General features: G+C 50.0%; 2 protein-coding genes across 8 annotated transcripts in view; one reads left to right on the top strand and one right to left on the bottom strand.

Moving 5' to 3' along the window:
* LOC114681882 (BRCA1 associated protein) overlaps positions 1–5,907 on the bottom strand; it is a 31,254-nt gene extending 25,347 nt beyond the window's left edge. Inside the window, exons 1-4 of one of the 2 annotated variants that reach the window (XM_028855638.2) lie at positions 5,633–5,907; positions 4,059–4,220; positions 2,733–2,928; positions 367–556 (exon numbers count right to left, since the gene is read on the bottom strand). In XM_028855638.2, coding sequence (XP_028711471.1) covers positions 367–556; positions 2,733–2,928; positions 4,059–4,220; positions 5,633–5,714 — 630 coding nt within the window. In that variant the 5' untranslated portion in view covers positions 5,715–5,907. Of the gene's footprint in view, positions 1–366; positions 557–2,732; positions 2,929–3,160; positions 3,347–4,058; positions 4,221–5,632 lie in introns of those variants that run through there. The other variant, XM_037198678.1, reaches the window with a different exon arrangement.
* The window catches only part of Acad10 (acyl-CoA dehydrogenase family member 10), a 42,728-nt gene continuing 28,845 nt past the window's right edge, over positions 4,798–18,680 (top strand). For 2 of the 6 annotated variants that reach the window (XM_037198677.1, XM_028855633.2), the window contains exons 1-3: positions 6,008–6,199; positions 10,264–10,463; positions 16,510–16,658. In XM_037198677.1, the coding sequence (XP_037054572.1) occupies positions 10,277–10,463; positions 16,510–16,658 (336 nt within the window). In that variant the 5' untranslated portion in view covers positions 6,008–6,199; positions 10,264–10,276. The other 4 variants (XM_028855637.2, XM_028855636.2, XM_028855634.1 and 1 more) reach the window with 4 other exon arrangements.

Here is an 18,680-nt window from a genome sequence, read left to right as displayed (position 1 = left end):
CAAAAATTAACAATTAATAAGTATCTTTTTTTAATTTTTAAAAATTATGCTGGGTGGTAGTGGTACATGCCTTTAGTCCCAGTACTTGGGAGGTTGTGTCAGGTGGATCTCAGTGAGTTCGAGGCCAGCCTGGGCTACAGAGTGAGTTCCAGGAAAGGCGCAAACATACAGAGAGAGACCCTGTCTCTAAACCCCTCCCCCAATAAAAAAAATGATGACAGTGCAGGCCAGTGGAACAATGGATAATGCCTCTAACTATAGATCACACCCTAAAAGAAACAACCATATTCGTGGCATAAACCATCCACAGCTGGCATCACAGTTACAAGAGCATGTCTGCAGCAACGTTTAACACCTTAACTTTACCTGTGCGCTGAACTTGATCAGCACCATATACTGATTGGGAGTCGAGTCTCTGATGATTTTCATCTGCTCAATCACGTCATTGAAGGGGGCGACAAACTTCATAAGGTCATGGCTGGTCATGGTGGCCGGGACGGTGAGGACGCACAGCATGGCACTGCGCTGCACGTCTTCCTTTAAGGAGGTCATCTTACTGAGGAGGAAAACAAGACACCTTCAAGAGTCTGGAGAACACTAACCAACATCTCACCATCACCATCAACCTAAACAACTTGTGAGTTTACTTGAAAATACATACCTATGACTACACCTGAATCCTTTCATGTGTGTTTTAAGGCAAGCTCTAAATGTTCGATATTACCCCCCAACAAGAGTTTTCAATCTTTTTAAAAAATTTTTTATTAGATCCTTGAGAATTTCACACAATGCATTTTGAGTATATTCACCCCAACCAGCTCCTCTCCAAAATTTTCCTTTTTTTCTTCAGGTTTCCAAGATAGGGTTTCTCTATATAACAGCCCTGGCTGTCCTAGAACTCACTCTGTAGATCAGGCTGGTCTCATACTTACAAAGATCCACCTGCCTCTGTCACCACACCCAGCCCAGCCCTCTCCAGAATTCTAAATCTTGACTTAAAGGTCCTTATCCTATACTAGCCAGACTCAGTGTTTTATTCTTTTTTTTTTTTTTTTTTTTTTTTTTGGTTTTTCGAGACAGGGTTTCTCTGTGTAGCTTTGGAGCCTGTCCTGGAACTCACTCTGTAGCCCAGGCTGGCTTCGAACTCACAGAGCTCCACCTGCCTCTGCCTCGAGTGTTGGGATTAAAGGTATGCACCACCACTGCCCGGCTAGTGTTTTATTCTTTAAAAAAAAAAAAAAAAAAAAAAAAAAAAGATTTATTTTTATGTGTTTGCCTACATATATGTCTGTGTACCACATGCAGGCCAGGTCCCCAGAAGAGCACATGGGGTTCCCTGGAACCTGAGTTACAGACGGTTATGAGCTTCCTTGTCGGTGCTGGGAACTGAACCCAGGACCTCTGGAAAAGCAGCAAGTGCTCTTAACCGCTGAGCCATCTCTCCAGTACCGTGTTTTGGTAATCATCTATTGTTGAGTGACTCTGAAGCACAGTACCACTGTGAACTTCTCTGAAGAGCTCTAGAGGAAGAAAGAGCTCTAAGTCCTTGTGAGAATTCTAACCCTGAGGATGTGAAGATCACAGACAATGCTGCCGAGCCAAGCCGCTGGGAGGAGGGGGAGAGCCTTCTACAAGGCAGTTTGGCTTGGCAGCTGTGTTCCAAACTGGCTACCTGATGACTGGCTGTTTTCCCAGGAGGGATCTGGGAAACAAGTTAGGGCAAGGGCAGTCGTTGAGACATCACCAATTATCCTATCCAGGGAGCAGAAGGCCCAAGTGTTTATCTATGCAAGTGCTTCCTTTCCTTGAGCTTCCAGAAGCAAGCTTTAAAAAATAAAACAAGGGCTGGAGAGATGGCTCAGAGGTTAAGAGCACCGACTGTTCTTCCAGAGGTCCTGAGTTCAATTCCCAGCACCCACATGGTGGCTCACAACCATCTGTAATGAGATCTGGCATTCTCTTCTGTATACATAATAAATAAATAAATCTTAAAAAAAAAAAAGTACTTGTAAAAACAAAACAAAACAAAACACACCAGGGGAAAAGGTGTACAAAGCCAAGTCTAGTAGTACACACCTTTATATGCTGATCCCTATGAGTTCCAGCCAGGGCTACACAGTGAGACCTTGTTGCAAAACAAAATAAAACAAAACAAACAGAAAACAAAACCCTCAAAAACAAAATAAAAAACGAAGTCATACAAGAGGTATTCTAATGAAAATGAGTTAGCTGGCTTCTTAGCTACGGTACAGTTGTGGTAAGGACATGGCCATGTGGTGCTTTGCCTCACTTGATTTTAAATTCCCCAATACCCATGCCTAACAGCTAAGAGACTATTTCCCAGAACATTTGTTTTTGTTGTTGTTGTTTTTGTTTTCGAGATAGGGTCTCTCTGTGTAACAGCCCTGACTGTCCTGGTACTAGATTTTAAACGAGACTAGCCTCACAGAGATCCGCCTGCCTCTGCCTGTAGTGCTGGGTTAAACGTGTGTGTACCACCAGGTCCAGCTCCACAGCATTCCTTACGTGCGTCTACAGATTTATTTGTAAGTAAGGAAAGCTTTGGCCCAGTCGACACTGTCAAAGGCAGGGCAGTTCAGAACTCTCCAGTACGCAGTTCCTGAAGGCAGTATGTTGTCAGGACTTCAGCGTTGTTCCTCCCTTCAGGCCCCAGGGTTTCCTCCCTCCTCCAAGGGGAAGGAGAGCAGTCGGAAGGGAAGGGCTTGTCTTACTTGGTCTTATACAGGTGCATGATGCCGTGGACTATTTCAACGGAGGGGTTGCCGCTGAAGAAGGAAATCTGATCCGGGAGCTGCTTGGACGGGGAGTCTGGGGCTGTGTTGGCCGACTCACTCTGCTTTCTGCTTCTCTGTGCGGACAGGGAGGCTGCCGAAGACTTCTTCTCTTCCACCATCTCTCCCAACTCATCTTACAAAAGCAAAAATTAGCATTAGATCGCAAACAGCTGGAAATATGCTGAAGGAGCCTAAGTTAGAATTTCAGTCCAGAGAATGGACTGGGACGGAGACACTATGCTGTACTGCATTAAGAACACCAGAGGCTGAGGCAGGAGGGCCACAGAGGAGGGCTCTTGTGAGAGACCCTGTCACAGACACAGACAACCACACTGACAGAACGGCTGGGGTTGGGAACATCTCACCTTTACAGCTTTCCCTGCCTGAAAACAACTCCTCACACCCTTGAAAGATACGGCAACACCCTCCAAAACCCCAGAAGGGCCCCTCCCACATCTATCAGTACCCCAACCCAGTAGCAAAGCACTTCCCACATCCAGCAGCACCCCAACACAACAGACAACATTCACCACCGGCTCCCCAATGAGACAGGCGATCTGAGCGCTCTGAAAACCGAACCTTCCAGTTCTGACCACACCTATGCTGGAGATGCAGAAGGCATCCACTCCCAAGCTGAGGAGGCCAGCAGAGGAGGGAGGGCACCGCAAGCCTACCCGGATGTACCGCTCCTCTGGAGCACTCCCCATCACAGTTAAGAATCCACTTCGTTACACTCAATCGATTTTTTTCCTTTATTATTCTTTTGGAACAGGGTCTTCTTATGTTATCTGTTTCCAAACTCCAGGGTTTAAATAACCCTTTTGCCTAAGCCCCCAGATTGGCTGAACTAAAGACATGCACCTCTACACTCAATTTTAGTACCCTTAGGAAAAAAATTAAAGAAAATGAAATGTGGCTTCACAAAGTCACACAGAGCATACAAGCGGTGAAAAGTAAAAGCGTGCTGAAGCTAGGGCTCAGTTGGTAGAGGGCTTGCCTATATGCGTGAGGCCGTGGGTCTGCACCACAGCACCAGAGAAACCGGATATAATGGTATGGACACACAATCCCCCAACATTCAGGAGGTGGATTAGATGTCCAAGGTCATCATTCTCTGCTTCATACACTGTACGAGATCAGTGTGGGCTAAAAAAGACCTTGTGCTAAAAAAATAAGTAAATAAATAAATAAAATAGAAAGACGCCAGAGGTGAGCCCCACGGGCTCACAATTCAAAAGCAAGGCCAGGTTTCCGAGGGCATACCTGGGCTGGCCTTCATGGTCTCGATAATCACATCAGTCATTTCCCGACGGCCAAGGTGCTGGTGGATGATGGCTGCTTTCTCCCCTGGTGACTTCCCTTCTAGACAGGCGGCAGCTGAAGCCAGTGTCTTCTTTTTGATCTCCTCATCGGACATCTCCCCAGCTGATGAACACATGAATGATTTATACCCGATGACAGAACAAGTTCCCCCTCACTTCTCGGCATGCCGATCGATAGGGTTCCTCCGGGTCTACTGCGCTTCCCCAGTGGGCGAGACTGAGTTTGCCGGACGTGCCTCGGAACCTCCAGGACTCCTACAGCATACCCCCCACCCCACCCCTGGCAACTGTCAGTGGCATCCATCCCGATGATCTCAGAAACATGGGCTGTTCCAGTGAAATCATGTACTTAAAACAAACCCCCAGGAATAAAAGGCCGCCCAGAATGTTCCGCGGTGACTATATCCAGATGAACTACAATGAGTAGCACCCAGTAAACTGGGAGCCTATATGTTGTGGCCAAAATGCAAGTCTCACGAACAAACGGCGTTTCAGAGACCCCGAGACAGGACTGAAATACCCTTAACATCGGCTCTGAGGCAGACCCCGGGCTTGTCCAGCGGGCACTCACCCCACACCACCCAGCATGCAGGAGAAGCTCTCTCTCTTTTATCTTTGGTGGCATAAGTGACTTCATGATTGGGCCCTCGAAGATACCTGGATCTGCCTAATGCCAACTTTGTTGACTTTCAGAACTAGGGGTCACTTTGAGCCCTTGAAAGATGCTTGTAACCTTGAAATACATCATACTCTTTCGAGTGCAAATTGCACAACAGGGTAAGACCACCATCTCCCACTGCACCTCTAAATGCTGGACTCACGGAATGTGTCCAGGGGTGCCATTTCCCGTGAACAAGCGTCATCCTGGCTCTCCGAGCTAAGGAAGTCTTCCTGTTTCCCTTTTCCATCAACTTATCACATGGATTCCGCGTACCACAAATTAGAAACCACGTCTAATTCTCCGCACGACGAAGCTCTGACACATACCAAGCCATCACCCTCCCACACACCTTTTTTTTTTCCCCCTGTTTGTTTGTTGGGACAGGTTTCCCTGTAACCCGGACGGACTGGCTTGTGGTCCGCCGGTCCTCCTGCCTGCCCCTCGGGAGTCTCCTCTAATCTCCTGAACCAATGTCACCAGGTAATGTTTGGACGATCAAGGGGGAGTCGGAGCTGCACGGCCCACGAAGGGACGTCTGATTCCCGGGCCCAGCTGGGTTAGCATCCCCGCTCCAGCCACTCACACCTAACTGGAGGCAAATCATTTCACCACAGGCCTGTCTGCCAGTTTGGAAAAAGCACCGAGCATCCCACCACTACCACCACCACCACCACCAGTAGCAGCACCCCCCACCCCCAGGCCGCGCTTTCTCGAGGCGAAAGCGTCGAGGAGGGGGGGGAGCGGGAGAGACGTCGAGCCAGGGGCACCTGGTCGGCCCGGGGCCGGGGCGGGGGCGGGGGCGGGTGGAGCGAGGGCGGCCGAGCCGCCGGCCCTGCGCGAGGCCGCGGACTCACCGGCGGCGCTGAAGCCGAAGTCGGCGGGGACAGGCGAGTGACCCGCGAGCTCCAGTCGGATGACTACCAGTGACACACTCATAGGGCAGGCGCTGGTCGGCGTGGGCCCCGGCGGGATCGGGGAAGGCTGCGGGCCGAGCCCAGAGCCCGAGCGGCCCGCGGTGGGCAGCGCCGCCACCGCCTCCGAGCCGCGGCCGCCGCCTCAGCAGCGGCAGCCCCCTCGCGCAGCCCGGCCGAGCCACAACAACCTCGACTTCCGCCTCCCGGCCGCCGTCTCCGACCCGCGGGGTCGCGCTCGCGCATGCGCCAGCGAGGGGGCGGGGGGGAGGAGGAGGCGCGGCCCCGCCTCCCCGCCGCGCATGCGCCCTCCGCCGCCCGAGGCTGAAACTTGGCTGGACGGAGATTGTTGGAGGAGAGAGTGCTTGGTCGGTGCAGAGCGTTCCAGGCTCTTTTTTTTTTTTTTGCGTTCGACCCCTCGCTTCTTGCGTCCCGCCCACGCTCCGGCAGGGCTCTCCCGGGCTTTTTGATTTCCTGGGTCTTGGACCTCAGGGTCTTAACTTTATGCAGGTATGGCGATGGGATGGTTAGGAGCGCAGGGGCTTCACAGATGACCACTACTAGAGCCTGACACTGCGGGGCTTTGTGGGATACCTTTGCAGACACGGAAAACAGACCCTGGCCGGTTGACCTTCAGCTCTTGTGCCATCTGAGCTAAGTTGTGGCGTAACACCGCACGTTTGTGTGAAACGAAACGCTGTGTGGAGACAGGAGGGATAAACCGGGAAGCCTACAGGTTGTGGCTGAATTTGGTTTTGTTGTTTGGTTGTTTTGAGACAGGGACTGGTGTAGCGCAGGCTGGTCGAACTCTGTATGTTACAGAGGATGTCCTTGAACTTCTGATCCTCCTGCCTCTTCCACCTCCCCAGTGCTGGGGTTAGGGGCTTTCTGCTGAAGGCTTTGTGCTAGATAAGGTAGCAGGATAGAACTCAAGAATTGTCCTCCATGTAGTTGCCATAGTGAGCACACAGACACACTGAGGAATGTGCTTCAGTGGTAGAATGCTTGGGGTACATGCTCTGGGTTCAATATTCAGTATACACATGCAAGGAGAGAGAGAGAGAGAGAGAGAGAGAGAGAGAGAGAGAGAGAGAGAGAGACACCAGCTAAAATCAGTGCATATGTGGAAAAAAGTGTGACAGGTTATTTACTATTCTATGTATATGCTGTATGAAACGTGAGAGAAAACTACAGAAACTGTGTCTGTGACAAGAACACAACGATACGTAGAAGAGCGTATGCTAGACCCTGTGTACTGTGTCTCACACCCTGTGAATGCCTGGGCCGCCCAACTTCTGCTCACATTTTTGGGCCCTGATAACCCTTTCAGGGCGCATGTCTGTCTGTGAACCCCAGATGTCCGTAGTCTTCTCTCCTGCTGGTGACCAACAAAAATGTGCCAGATGGTAGCAGATGTCCCCTCTGGGGTCCAGATCACCCCCCTGTGGACCGTCCCTAGCATGTGTAGACGTGCACAGGCCATCCACACAGACCATGTGTCAGTAGCAGACATGCCTTTTATGGTGCTGAGGATGGACCTGTGGCCTTTGGCATGCTAAGCACATGCCCTGGTGCTGAGGCACACCCCCAGCTCAGGTGAGGGATAAAATGGCGTGCCCTGTACTAACTTGATAGCTTTACATTCTTTACTTCGGGCCATGGGGACCCTGTTTTGCAATAGGTACTGTAATTGTCCCCATTTTACAGAGGAGACGCCCGAGGCGCAGACAGAGTATTGTGCCTAGAAGCTCACTCTCAATAGGTAGCAGAGCCGGAATTTGAAACCAGAAAGTCACCCCAGGTCAGTTTATGTCTTTGCTCAAACCATCTCTGTAATATATAACAATGCGCTGTGTGGCTGTTTATGAAATTATAATTCAGTAAGTCTACATTATTCGGACCTCATCATTCTGATTGACAAGGGGGCAATAAGTCTTTTGGGTGTAAAAGGTGACAGTTCCAAAGCTAGCATCGTCAACTAGGAATGGACAAGCTGTCCCAGCTCTGTGGCTGTCAGCCACTGTCGTGTGTCCCTAGCCCCTCCGCTCCCTCCCTGCATCAGTCCATCCCTCTCCTTTTTTTTTTTTTTTTTTAGATTTATTTATTTTGTATACTGCATATATGCCTACAGGTCAGAAGAGGGCACCAGGTCTCATTACAGATGCTTTGTGAGCCACCATGTGGTTGCTGGGACTTGAACTCAGGACCTCTGGAAGAGCAGTCAGTGCTCTTAACCGCTGAGCCACCTCTCTCCAGCCCCCCCCCCCTCCTTCTTCTAAGGCAGCATTCAAGGGTGGCCTGCCTCTGCCTTCTCTTGCTAGGTCATACCTCACTACTGCCAGCCATTCTCTGGTCTACCCTGTTTAGTCATCCTTCAGCTCATTGATCCCGAGGAGCCGCTCTGACTCCAGAATCATCAGTCCCAAGCCCCAGGGGTGGATGTCTAAAGGATGCTTAAGACAGGCCTTGCCTTCCGGAGCTTTGCTATAGGAGCAGATGGAGAGGGCAGTTACCCTGTGATGGGGGTAAATACCGCACTAAAGGTATGGAACTGCCAGAGTCAGCTTGGGAAAGGACATAAAATCTGCAGAGAAGAAGGCGAGGCCGAGGTGTGGAGATGAGTGGAAATTCACCAGGCAGGCAAAGTAGAGGAAAGGGCCCTGGTCTACCAGCGCAGCAGGTGCCAAGGCCCGGAGAGACATGCCAGGAGTGCTTGCCTAGTGTGTACAAAGGCTGGAGTCGAGTTCCCAGCAGTCCACGCACCCCCAGGGGTGGTAGCAGAAGCCCGTCATCGCAGCCTGCATAGACTTTGACCTTGGCATGGAGAGAAGTGATACTGAAAGGAAGCTCAGCAGCCTTCAGGTTTGCTTTGTTGGTGGTTTTCCGAGACAGGGTTTCCTCTGTAGTTTTGGTGGCTGTCCTGGATCTCGCTCTGTAGACCAGGCTGGCCTGGAACTCACAGAGATCCGTCTGACTCTGCCTCCCAAATGCTGGGATTAAAGATGTGCGCCACCACCACCCAGCTGAGTAAATTAATTTTAAAAAAGATAATTTTTTATTAGATGTGTGTGTGTGTGTGTGTGTGTGTGTGTGTGTGTGTGTGTGTTCACCTGAGTGCAGATGCCTGGCGGGTCAGATTTTTGATTAATAAGTACATGATGCCATTTTTAATATTTACCACTTTAGAGTCTTATGTTAGCTGGGTAGAGAGGTCGCTATGTGCCTGCCATAGCAGATACCTGGGGAGGCTGAGGCAGGAGGATTGCTTGGGTAGCAGAGAAAGACCCATCTCAAAAATAAAGGAGATAAAAGATTCCTTTTTCAGGTTTTTAGTTTTTGTGTGTTGGTGAGTTCCTTTGTTTCTACTTGGGGTGTGTTTGTTTGTTGGTTGGTTTGTTTAAGATAGGGCCTCATTAGGTAGCCCTGGCTGGCCTGGAACTCACAGAGATCCCCTGCCTCTTCTCCCCAGTGCTAAGATGAAAGGCGTGCATCAGTAAACCCCAATGAAAGCCTAATTTCTTATGCTTGATTAAGAAGGCCTCCAAAGTTAGGAAACTTGGTGTTCTGGTGAAGGGATCCAGAGACAGTGTGCTTCTGAGGGCTCTGGACCCAATCAGTGGATTGACCCCTGATGGATTCATGTGATGTCAGGAGCTGATGAATCTAGAGAGGTGGGGCCCAGCCGGAAGAAGCCAGTCACTAGTGTATGTCCTGGCCTCTTGCCCTGGCCATTTCCTATATTCCTTCTGTCTGTGTCCTGCTTGGCCACAAAGCAGATGCCTCTTTTCTGTCATGCTTCCTGCCACCATGATGCTCTGGCCAAGTGCATGGAGCCCTGCAGCCATGGACTGATGTCTCTGAAGCCGTGTGCCAGAACAAATCCTTCCCTTGTGCTGTTTCTGATAGGGAGTGGGTCACAGCAACGGAAATGGTTACTAATACACAGGTTCTTTAAGTTGCCCGGGCTGGCCTGGAACTCGACCAGTCCTGCCTCAACATTTCCAGTGAAGGTTTTAAATGGGGTTAAGCCAGGCGTGGTGGTGCACGCTTTTAATCCCTGCACTCGGGAGGCAGAGGCAGGCAGAAACCTGAGTTGGAGGCCAGCCTGGGCTACAGAGCTAGCTCCAGGACAGCCAGGGTTACACAGAGAAACCCTGTCTCTGAAAACCAAGGGAAAACGGGGTCACGTGTGATCACATCTGCAGTTCTGAAGGGTTCCTCTGGCTGGCGAGGGAGGGAGGTGGGAAGGAGGTTTGCGAGGAGGCAGAGGGGCCGTCAGCGTCCCTGAAGGGACTGCTTCAGTGACAGAAGCCTGGGGATGGAGATGCTCGGGAGGAAGAGCAGGCAGAGCTGAGCCAGCTGCGTTGGGATTAAGGAGAGTCAGGGATCAGTACCCTTTTTCTATGGATACAGATGTTGAGGGGTGAAGGGCACCTTGGCGAAGTCATTGAGGCCAGCTGTGGGTGGGGCTCGAGTGTCCATCGGGCATCAGTGGAGACATGCGGGTGGCAAGAGTCGGGGATAGAGCCTGGATGGAAGCTCGATCAAGCTCCTTGTACCTTCTTCCCACACAGCCTCAGCCTCACCATGAGCATAAGGAGGCTTTTCCAGCCTTCTGCTCTCCATGGGGCATGGAGGATGGCTGCCATGAAAAGTACCCTGGGCAGGCAGCAGGGAGCCCTACGCTGGACACATTCTGGAGGCCGCAGCTACAGAGCCGTCATTTTCGACATGGGGGGAGTTCTAATGCCTTCTCCAGGGACGGTGGCTGCTGGTAAGCTTGTTACTCTTTCCCTTTGGGGGGCTTGAAGTAGGAAAAGGGGGTGGTAGGGGAGACAGGCAGGCCCTGGAGTCAAATTCTAAGCTCTGGTTAATGGCAGTGTTTAATGCAAATTATTTGACATCTTTGAGCCTCTGTTGCCTTGTCATTGAATTAGGGCTAATAACAGGCCCTTCTTCCTTGGGACTCGGGGGAAAGTTAAATGATACAGTCTACAAAAAAATACTGCAGCTCTTGGGCTGGACGGTGGTGGCCCACGCCTTTAATCCCAGCACTCGGGAGGCAGAGCCAGGCGGATCTCTGTGAGTTCAAGGCCAGCCTTGAGATCCAGGAAAGGCACAAAGCTGCACAGAGAAACCCTGTCTCTAAAAACCAAAAAAAAAATACTGTAGCTCAGTTGGTAGAGCGCTTCCCCGGCATGCACAAATCCCTGGGTTCAATCCCTAGCTTCTTATAAACCTGGTGTGGCATTTGGGAGGTAGAAGCAGAAGGATCAGGTGTTCAAGGTTATCCTCAGCCAAACGGCTAGTTCAACTGTAGCCTTGGCTATATGAAACCTTGTCTCTAAAGAAATAGCACACGGAGCTTTCTCTTCCCCCTGGCTGCCATGATGTGAGCTGTTGGGCTCTACCATGCCTTCCTGCCCATGAACTGAAGCCTCGGAAACTGTGAGCCAAGTAAGCCTTTCCTCCCTCAAAATGAGCAAAACAAGTAATAGACAGAGAGAAAGCACACAAGCGAAATTCTCAGCCATCGAAGCTACAAAACTAAAGCTGACCTGGTGCATCCCTGCACCTCCCCACAGCCAACACTCAAGCCTTTGTGTGCCCTGGGGTTTTTGTTGTACACCGCATGACTTCATTGTGAGCTCACAGCTTAAGTCAAAGACTGCCTGGGATTTCCAAAAAGGAGCCGGAAGGTAAAGACTTCAGGTGTTGAGGGCCATCAGGTTTCTGCTGCAAACGCCTGAATGGCTGCCACTAGAGAGCCAGAGCAGCCAGGGATGGCGGCGAGTGAAGGCGTGGCTTGCAGTCCCCCAGGCGCTGATGGGATGGATTTTCACGTGTCACACTGCACTCATTTTGTTGTGTTATTTTTCCGCTTCCTTGGAAGGTAAAGCCCTTTTCAGGCCGACCGGCCATAGCAAAACCGGCAGCGGTTAGATTTGGCACAGGCTTTGGTTGACTAGGCCCCGGCTTGAATGGAAAAGACACATGAAGCACCTGGGGGTCCAGTCCTGGGGCTGGGATGTAGCTCAGCGGTAGAATGTTGGCCCAGCACTCACAAGGCCCTGGCTCTGTTCGCATCACTGCAGGAAAACATGGAGGAAGAAGGGAGGAGAGGAGAACCCAAAGGTTCCAGGGCCCCTCCCCTGCCTGCCGTGTGGACCACACACTTGGGTTTTCAATGCAAGGAAAACAGGTTTCTTGTTGCGGTCCTGTCTTCACCCGCTTCTAATTGTTGTGATAAACGCCATGACCAAAGGCAACTTGGGGTGGCGGGCAGTTGGCTTTATTTGACTTCCGTGTCCCAGGCAGAGTCCATCATGGAGGGAAGTCAGGGCAGGAACTCAAGACAGGAACCGAAGCAGTGGACCATCAGCCAGCCCAGAGGTGGCACCATTTACAGTGGGCGGGGCCCTGCTACATCAGTCCCTAGTTTAGAAAACGTCCCCACAGACTTGCCTGCTGTCTCAGGCGGGGTTTCTATTGCCGCGAAGAGACACCATGACCACGGCAACTCTTATAAAGGAAAAACATTTCATTAGGGTGGTGGCTTACAGTTCAGAGGTTCAGTCCATTATCATCATGATGGGCCATGGCAACGTGTAGGCAGACATGGTGCTGGAGAGGTAGCTGAGAGTTCAACATCTTGTAGGAAGTGGTCTGAGATGCTGCTGTTGGCTTGAGCATATATATGAGACCTCAAAGCCCGCCTCCACAGTGACACATTTCCTCCAATAAAACCACACCTCCCGTTAGTGCCACTCCCTTTGGGGGCCATTTTCTTTCAAATCACCACATTCTACTTCCTGGCCCCCAAAGCCTTGTAGCCATATCATAATGCAAAAATGCACTCAGTCCAACTTCAAAAGTCCCCATAGTCTACAACAGTCTCCAACTTATTTAAAGGTCTAAAGTTCAAAGTCTCCTCTGAGATTCATGCAATCTCTTACCTGTAGTCCCCTGTAAAATTAAAATAAAAAATTAGATCGCACGCTTCCAACACATAATGGCTCAGGATATCCATCACCATTCCAAAATGTAGGAAAGGGGGCATAGGGAGGAAGTAATGGACCAAAGCAAGACTAACTCCCAGCTGGGCAAACTCCAAAGTCTGCATCTCCATGTCTGATGTCAAACGCTCGTCAGATCGCCAATTCTTTTCAGCTTTGTTGACTGCAACCCACTTCTTTCTCTGGGGCTGGTTCCACTCCCTGTTAGCAGCTCTCCTCAGCAGGTATCCCCTGTCTCTGGCATCTCCAACATCGTGGGGTCTCCAAGGCAATCAGGCTTCAACTTCACAGCTTCATTCAATGACCTCCCTTGGCCTCCATTCAGGGATACCCCTGACACATGCCTGGCATCAGCTAATTTCCTTAGTCATGAATGGAGATTCTATAACCCTTACTTCTGTCCTTAACTCCAGAACCATGTGGCTGAAGCGGCCAAGTTCTGTTGCTTAGTAGGGCTGGAACATGACGCCCTCATTCAAGTTCAATTACATCGTAACCAGCTTTCTGTTTTCCACCTTCACTGCCTAGGCTTGGCTATTCTAGAACTTGCTCTGTAGACCAGGCTGGCCTCAAACTCAGAGATCTGCCAGTGCTGGGATTAAAGGTGTGAGCTATCACACCCGGCTCTGATCTTTTCTTTAATTCCTTTTCAAAAGTTGGAAACTTAGCTGGGTGGGATCTTACCCTGAGATCACCACTCACTTTATTCCATTTCTTAATCTATTTGTCTCCTTGGCACAGGATTTAGCTCCATTCCACTTCCTGGTGCCCCTGTTCTCAATCTGTACGTTTTGTATTTTTGTTTGCTCAGCTTACTCCTTTTCATTCTATGTCTTCACTAGAGTTACCACTAGTAACCATACAACAGAGTCTGTACTAGGCTCTTTTGAGATTTCCTCTGCCAAGGGAATTAATTCAAAACTCTTCACTTTAGTCTCAGGCAAACTTTTTGGACAAGGGCAAAAAAAAAAAAATTAATCACATTCTTTCCCAAAATATCCCAAGAATGATTTCTAGGCAACAGACTAGCCTTCTCCTCTTAAACCTCTTGAGCTAGCCATCCCCCCAGAGTTCAAGTCACTCTTAGCACCACTGTCTTCCCTGTTCCTACTAGTCTGGCCCATTAAGCACTGCTTAAAGCATTCCACTGTTTCCTAACCCAAACTCCAAAGTCCAAATTCGTCTAAATAAAAACATGGTCCCAGTCCCTGGTACCAACTTATCTTAGTTAGGGTTTCTACTGCTGTGAAGAGACTCCATGACCACGGCAACTCTTTTTTTTTTTTTTTTTTTTTTTTTTTCGAGACAGGATTTGTCTGTGTAGCTTTGCACCTTTCCTGGATCTCGCTCTGTAGACCAGGCTGGCCTCGAACTCACAGAGATCTGCCTGCCTCTGCCTCCCGAGTGCTGGGATTAAAGGCGTGTGCCACCACTGCCCTGCCCACGGCAACTCTTACAAAGGAAAACATCCAATTGGGTAGCTCACTTACAGTGACTCACAGTGACCACACCCACTCCAGCAAGGCCACACCTCCCATTAGTGCCTTTGGGGGCCATTTTCTTTCAAACCCCCACACCCACAGAACAGTCTGATGGAGGCATTTTCGTAACTGGGGTTCTTGCTTCCCCGATGACCCTAGCTTGAATTAACTCAACATAAAACTAACCCAGCACAAGTCTATGTTTATCATTTCTAAACCTTAGAGATTAACTAACTCATTTAAGCTGAACTGAGTGAAGAAAGAGGCAAAACCAGCCGGGCACTCAGGAGGCAGAGGCAGGCGGATCTCTGTGAGTTCCAAGACAGCCTGGTCTACAGAGCGAGATCCAGGACAGCCAGAACTTCACAGAGAAACCCTGTCTTGAAAAACCAAAACAACAAAAAGGAAATTCTTTTCTAACCAGATAGAGTGGTTCATATCTGTAATACTGACATTTGGTAGACTGAGATAGGAAGATCACTGAGAGTTCAAAGCCAGCCTGGGCTCAGAGTGAGTTGGAGGTCAGCCTGGGCTATAGACCCGATTGTACCAACCTCATTTATTTCCTACTCAGGCTAAATGAATATTGAGTGTGTGGCTGGGGAGGGGGCTCGGTAGATGAGGTGCTTGTCTCAGAAGCACGAGACTCTGGGCTATGTCCCTGGAATCCATGGGAAAATGCTGAGTGTGGTGGCCTGTGTTGGTGATCCCCGCATGGGGTAGGCAGAGGCCAGAGGATCCCTGGGCTGGATAGCTAGCCAGTTTAGCCTGATTAGTGAGCTCCAGTCAGGGAGAGCCCTGTCTTAAAGGAGATGGATGGCATTCCCCAGGATGACACCAGAGGTTGTCACCCTGACTTCACATGTGTGTGCGAACACACACACACACAAATAAGGGAGAGCATGTAAGTGCAAAGGAAACTTGCTGCTGTGCCCTCCGTTTCTAGTTGGTCTCAGAATTCTGTGAGTAGTTACATTGAGAAAAGTTTTTTGTTTTCCCTGAGAACACTTGTATCTACGACCTTATCCATCGACGCCGGACAGTGTAGTAGAAAATGTGTACATGCACGCACACATTAGAGCATCCTGTAGAGACTGTTCTCTCCCTTTTTTCTCTACCTGGTAGGCTATTTTGCCAGCTTTTCTTTTTCATGGTGCTGGGATCTGGGCAGGTCCTGTACGTGCTAAGCACACACTCTACATGGAGCCCTCGCCCCGCCCCCTGCCCTTCCCCTTCCGTACACATTCACGTCAGTAGGCGTAGGTTTACTCCCAAGGTGAGCAAGCTCTTCCTTGGAGGACTGGGTCAGTTTTACGAGCTGTACCACGTCCGCCACGAGTGAGTTTCTGAGCTAGTCACCTAAGCACAGGTATGGCTGCATTCCAGGAAGACTCAGCAGGTAGGAAGGAGGCTAGGGTGCACCTCTCATAGGATGCTCGCTTCGTGTTCCATCTCAGTGGAGAAACAAAACCCGAGAAGCCAGAGAGACTGACGTGGCCCCTGAGCCATAAGCATAACTGACTCGACCAGCCCTTTGTCCATACACACGAACCTTGCCAACTCTCCTTTCCCAGCAATGCCGTGCACTTGTACAGAACCTTCTCCTGCTTTGTGAATATACCTGGAAGAGATTCCTGGAAGTGAAATGAAGCCATCAAACACGCATTGAGGAATTTTGACCGAAACTGCCAAATTGCTTGCCAGAGGCTGCACTTGTTTACATCCGAGGCCAGCACATGAGGGTGCCAGACTCCTCACGTGCTTGCCAACTCTGGGACGCACAGAAAGGCTGTGCCCTTCAGAGTGCTGGGCGCTAAGGAAGCCTTGCGTGTGAGGCCTCGCTGTGCTCTGCGTGCGTACGCTCCCCGACAACGGTTCTGAAGCTGGCCCTTGCGTCTCTCTCTCTACCTTCCCATATTGCCAAGTATTCTCAAGACGCGGGCTCCACTTTCTCAGAAAAGGTGCTTCAAAACACAAGATAGGGGCTGGAGAGGTGGCTGGGTGGTAAGGCGCACCTTCTGTTCCTGCAGAGGGCGTGCGTGAGTTCCGTTCCCAGCCCCATGGCTCACAGCCACCTGCCACTCCGGCTACAGAGGACCAGATGTCCTTTTCTGGCCTCTGCACCCTGGGCTGGGCCCAGAGCAGCCCTGCACCCTGTTTGTGTTAGGTCCTGCCCCCTCCTGATGTCAAAGTGAGAGTCCAGACGTCCCGGGAGTACCTGCAGCCACCACAGTGATGCCACAGGACCGGGGGCTGTCACTCCCACGCTCCCCATGCCCCAGCCATTTCTGGTTCCCCATTCTGTGAATGTTGTGTCCTACAGAATGGGAGGTGCAGAATCGTGTTCCTTCTGGGACTATAATGAAGGCCTTGATCAGAGACGGCGACAGCGGACCCTGGATGAGGTTTATGAGAGGAGAGATGACGACAGAGGCCTTCTTGGAAGAATTCGGGAGAGTGTGCTCTGAAATCGTGAGTGGTGAACATTTCTCTCCCTGTTTCTGTCTCTTCTCCTTTTTCGGGGAAGGGCCGCTGAGACAAGGCAGGTGGCCCACAGCAGCCTTGAACTCACGCTGTAGCCCAAGATAACTGTGGACTCCGAATCCTCCTGCATCCACCTCCCAGGCACTTAGGTTACAGGCATTGAGCCTCCGTGTCTAGCTTTTTTATATTTTCCTTTTTGCCTCGACTATGCTAGCCTTCTGCTGTATATTGATTTGAATGTACGAAAATGAAAACCTAATAGCCTGTCTTTCTGTTTGTAAGCTCTTCCTTCCATGCCGGGGCATTCCAGCTTTGAGTTTGAGTATGAATAAATAACTGTGCCCTTTCCCGTAAGCTACAGTAGACACTGAAACACCAGCCATCAGCACAATGGCTTGAGCCATAAGCTTATTAAATCAATAAACATTGACCATCTTCTCTACACTGTGCACTCTTCTAAGCTTTTCATTTACAGTAACTTCTATAACCTTCGTAGTTCCACTGAAATACAATTTGAAAAATAGTAAATAAGTTCCACGGAAGGACAGTATGATGGTGGACACCAATGAAAGTGTGTCTAATGCTGCCGAGTCACATGCTTAAAAATATTTGCCGGGTGGTGGTGGTGGTGGTGGTGGTGGTGGTGGTGGTGGTGGTGGTGATGCACGCCTTTGATCCCAGCACTCGGGAGACGGAGGCAGGCAGATCTCTGTGAGTTCGAGGCCAGCCTGGTCTGCAGAGCAAGATCCAGGATGGGCACCAAAACACGAAACAGGGAAACCCTGTCTCGAAAAACTAAAAAAAAAAAAATTCACAGTGGAGCTTGCAAGAAAGCGCAGCCCGCAAAAGTGCTTGCTCCCAAGCCTGATGAACTGAGTTCACTTGCTGGAATCAAAGTGATGGAGGGAGGAACCTGACTCTTGGAAGTTGTGCTCTGACACCCACAAGTGTTAAGATGCCACTTGCACACCCACATATAAGTAAATGTACTTAAAAAAATACTAAAAACAACAGTAAACCTCAAAACTATGCTAACAAGTCAAAGGTCGAGTGGTGACACTGAGTTCCTGCTGGTGAGGTGCCATGTTGTTTAAGTCTGCAGCTACAAAAAGCACCGTTAGGTTTCTAGGAAGAGAAAATGGAGAAATTGCTCCTGGGCTGGTTTCTCTTAGGGTAGTAAGTTCTCATTTAATGGTGATGGTTATGTGACTTTGTGACTTTAAAAACTATTATCTGGGGGGCTGGAGAGGTGGCTCAGAGGTTAAGAGCACTGACTGCTCTTCCAGAGGTCCTGAGTTCAGTTCCCAGCAACCACATGGTGGCTCACAACCATCTGTAGTGAGATCTGGTGCCCTCTTCTGGCCTGCAGGGATACATGCAGGCAGAACACTGTATACATAATAAATAAATCAATCTTTTTAAAAAACAAAACAAACAAACTATTATCTGGATGTAGTAGCCCATCTGTCTATTCCCAACACTCAGGAGGCTAAGGGAGGAGGACTGAGCAAAATTAAACAGCTGAGCATGGTGCACACCTTTCGCCTCAGCTCTGGGGAGGCTAGGGCGGCGGGATCTCTGTGAGTGCCAGGCCAGCCATAGCTTCATAGTGAGACCTGTCTCAAAAACAAAGAAGAGCTGTAGACCTGCGCACCTTACCGCGGCAGACTGGCTGTATTAGTTACATTTCAGTACAGCTATTATAAAATGGACCTGGGCCCACGAGACTTGGCATTTGCAGATTTTGAATCCTAGTGTTTGCAAAACCCCCACACACACAGATTAGAATTTAAAAACAAAGAAAATTGAGCTGGAGAGGTGGCTCAGCAGTTCAGAGCACTGGCTGCTCTTGCAGAGGACCTGGGTTCAATTCTCAGCACCTACATAGTCACAACCATTTATAACTCCACTTCTGGGGTTCCAACACCCTCTTCTGGGCCCTGAGGGCTCCAGGCAACACATGGTGCATATCTGTATATATATACATACAGGCAAAACACCCATACACAT

This window comes from Peromyscus leucopus, chromosome 23, assembly GCF_004664715.2.
Source record: "Peromyscus leucopus breed LL Stock chromosome 23, UCI_PerLeu_2.1, whole genome shotgun sequence".
Taxonomy (NCBI): Eukaryota; Metazoa; Chordata; class Mammalia; order Rodentia; family Cricetidae; genus Peromyscus; species Peromyscus leucopus.
The sequence above is the reverse complement of the archived record's forward strand: the minus strand, read 5'-3'. Positions and strand labels throughout refer to the sequence as shown.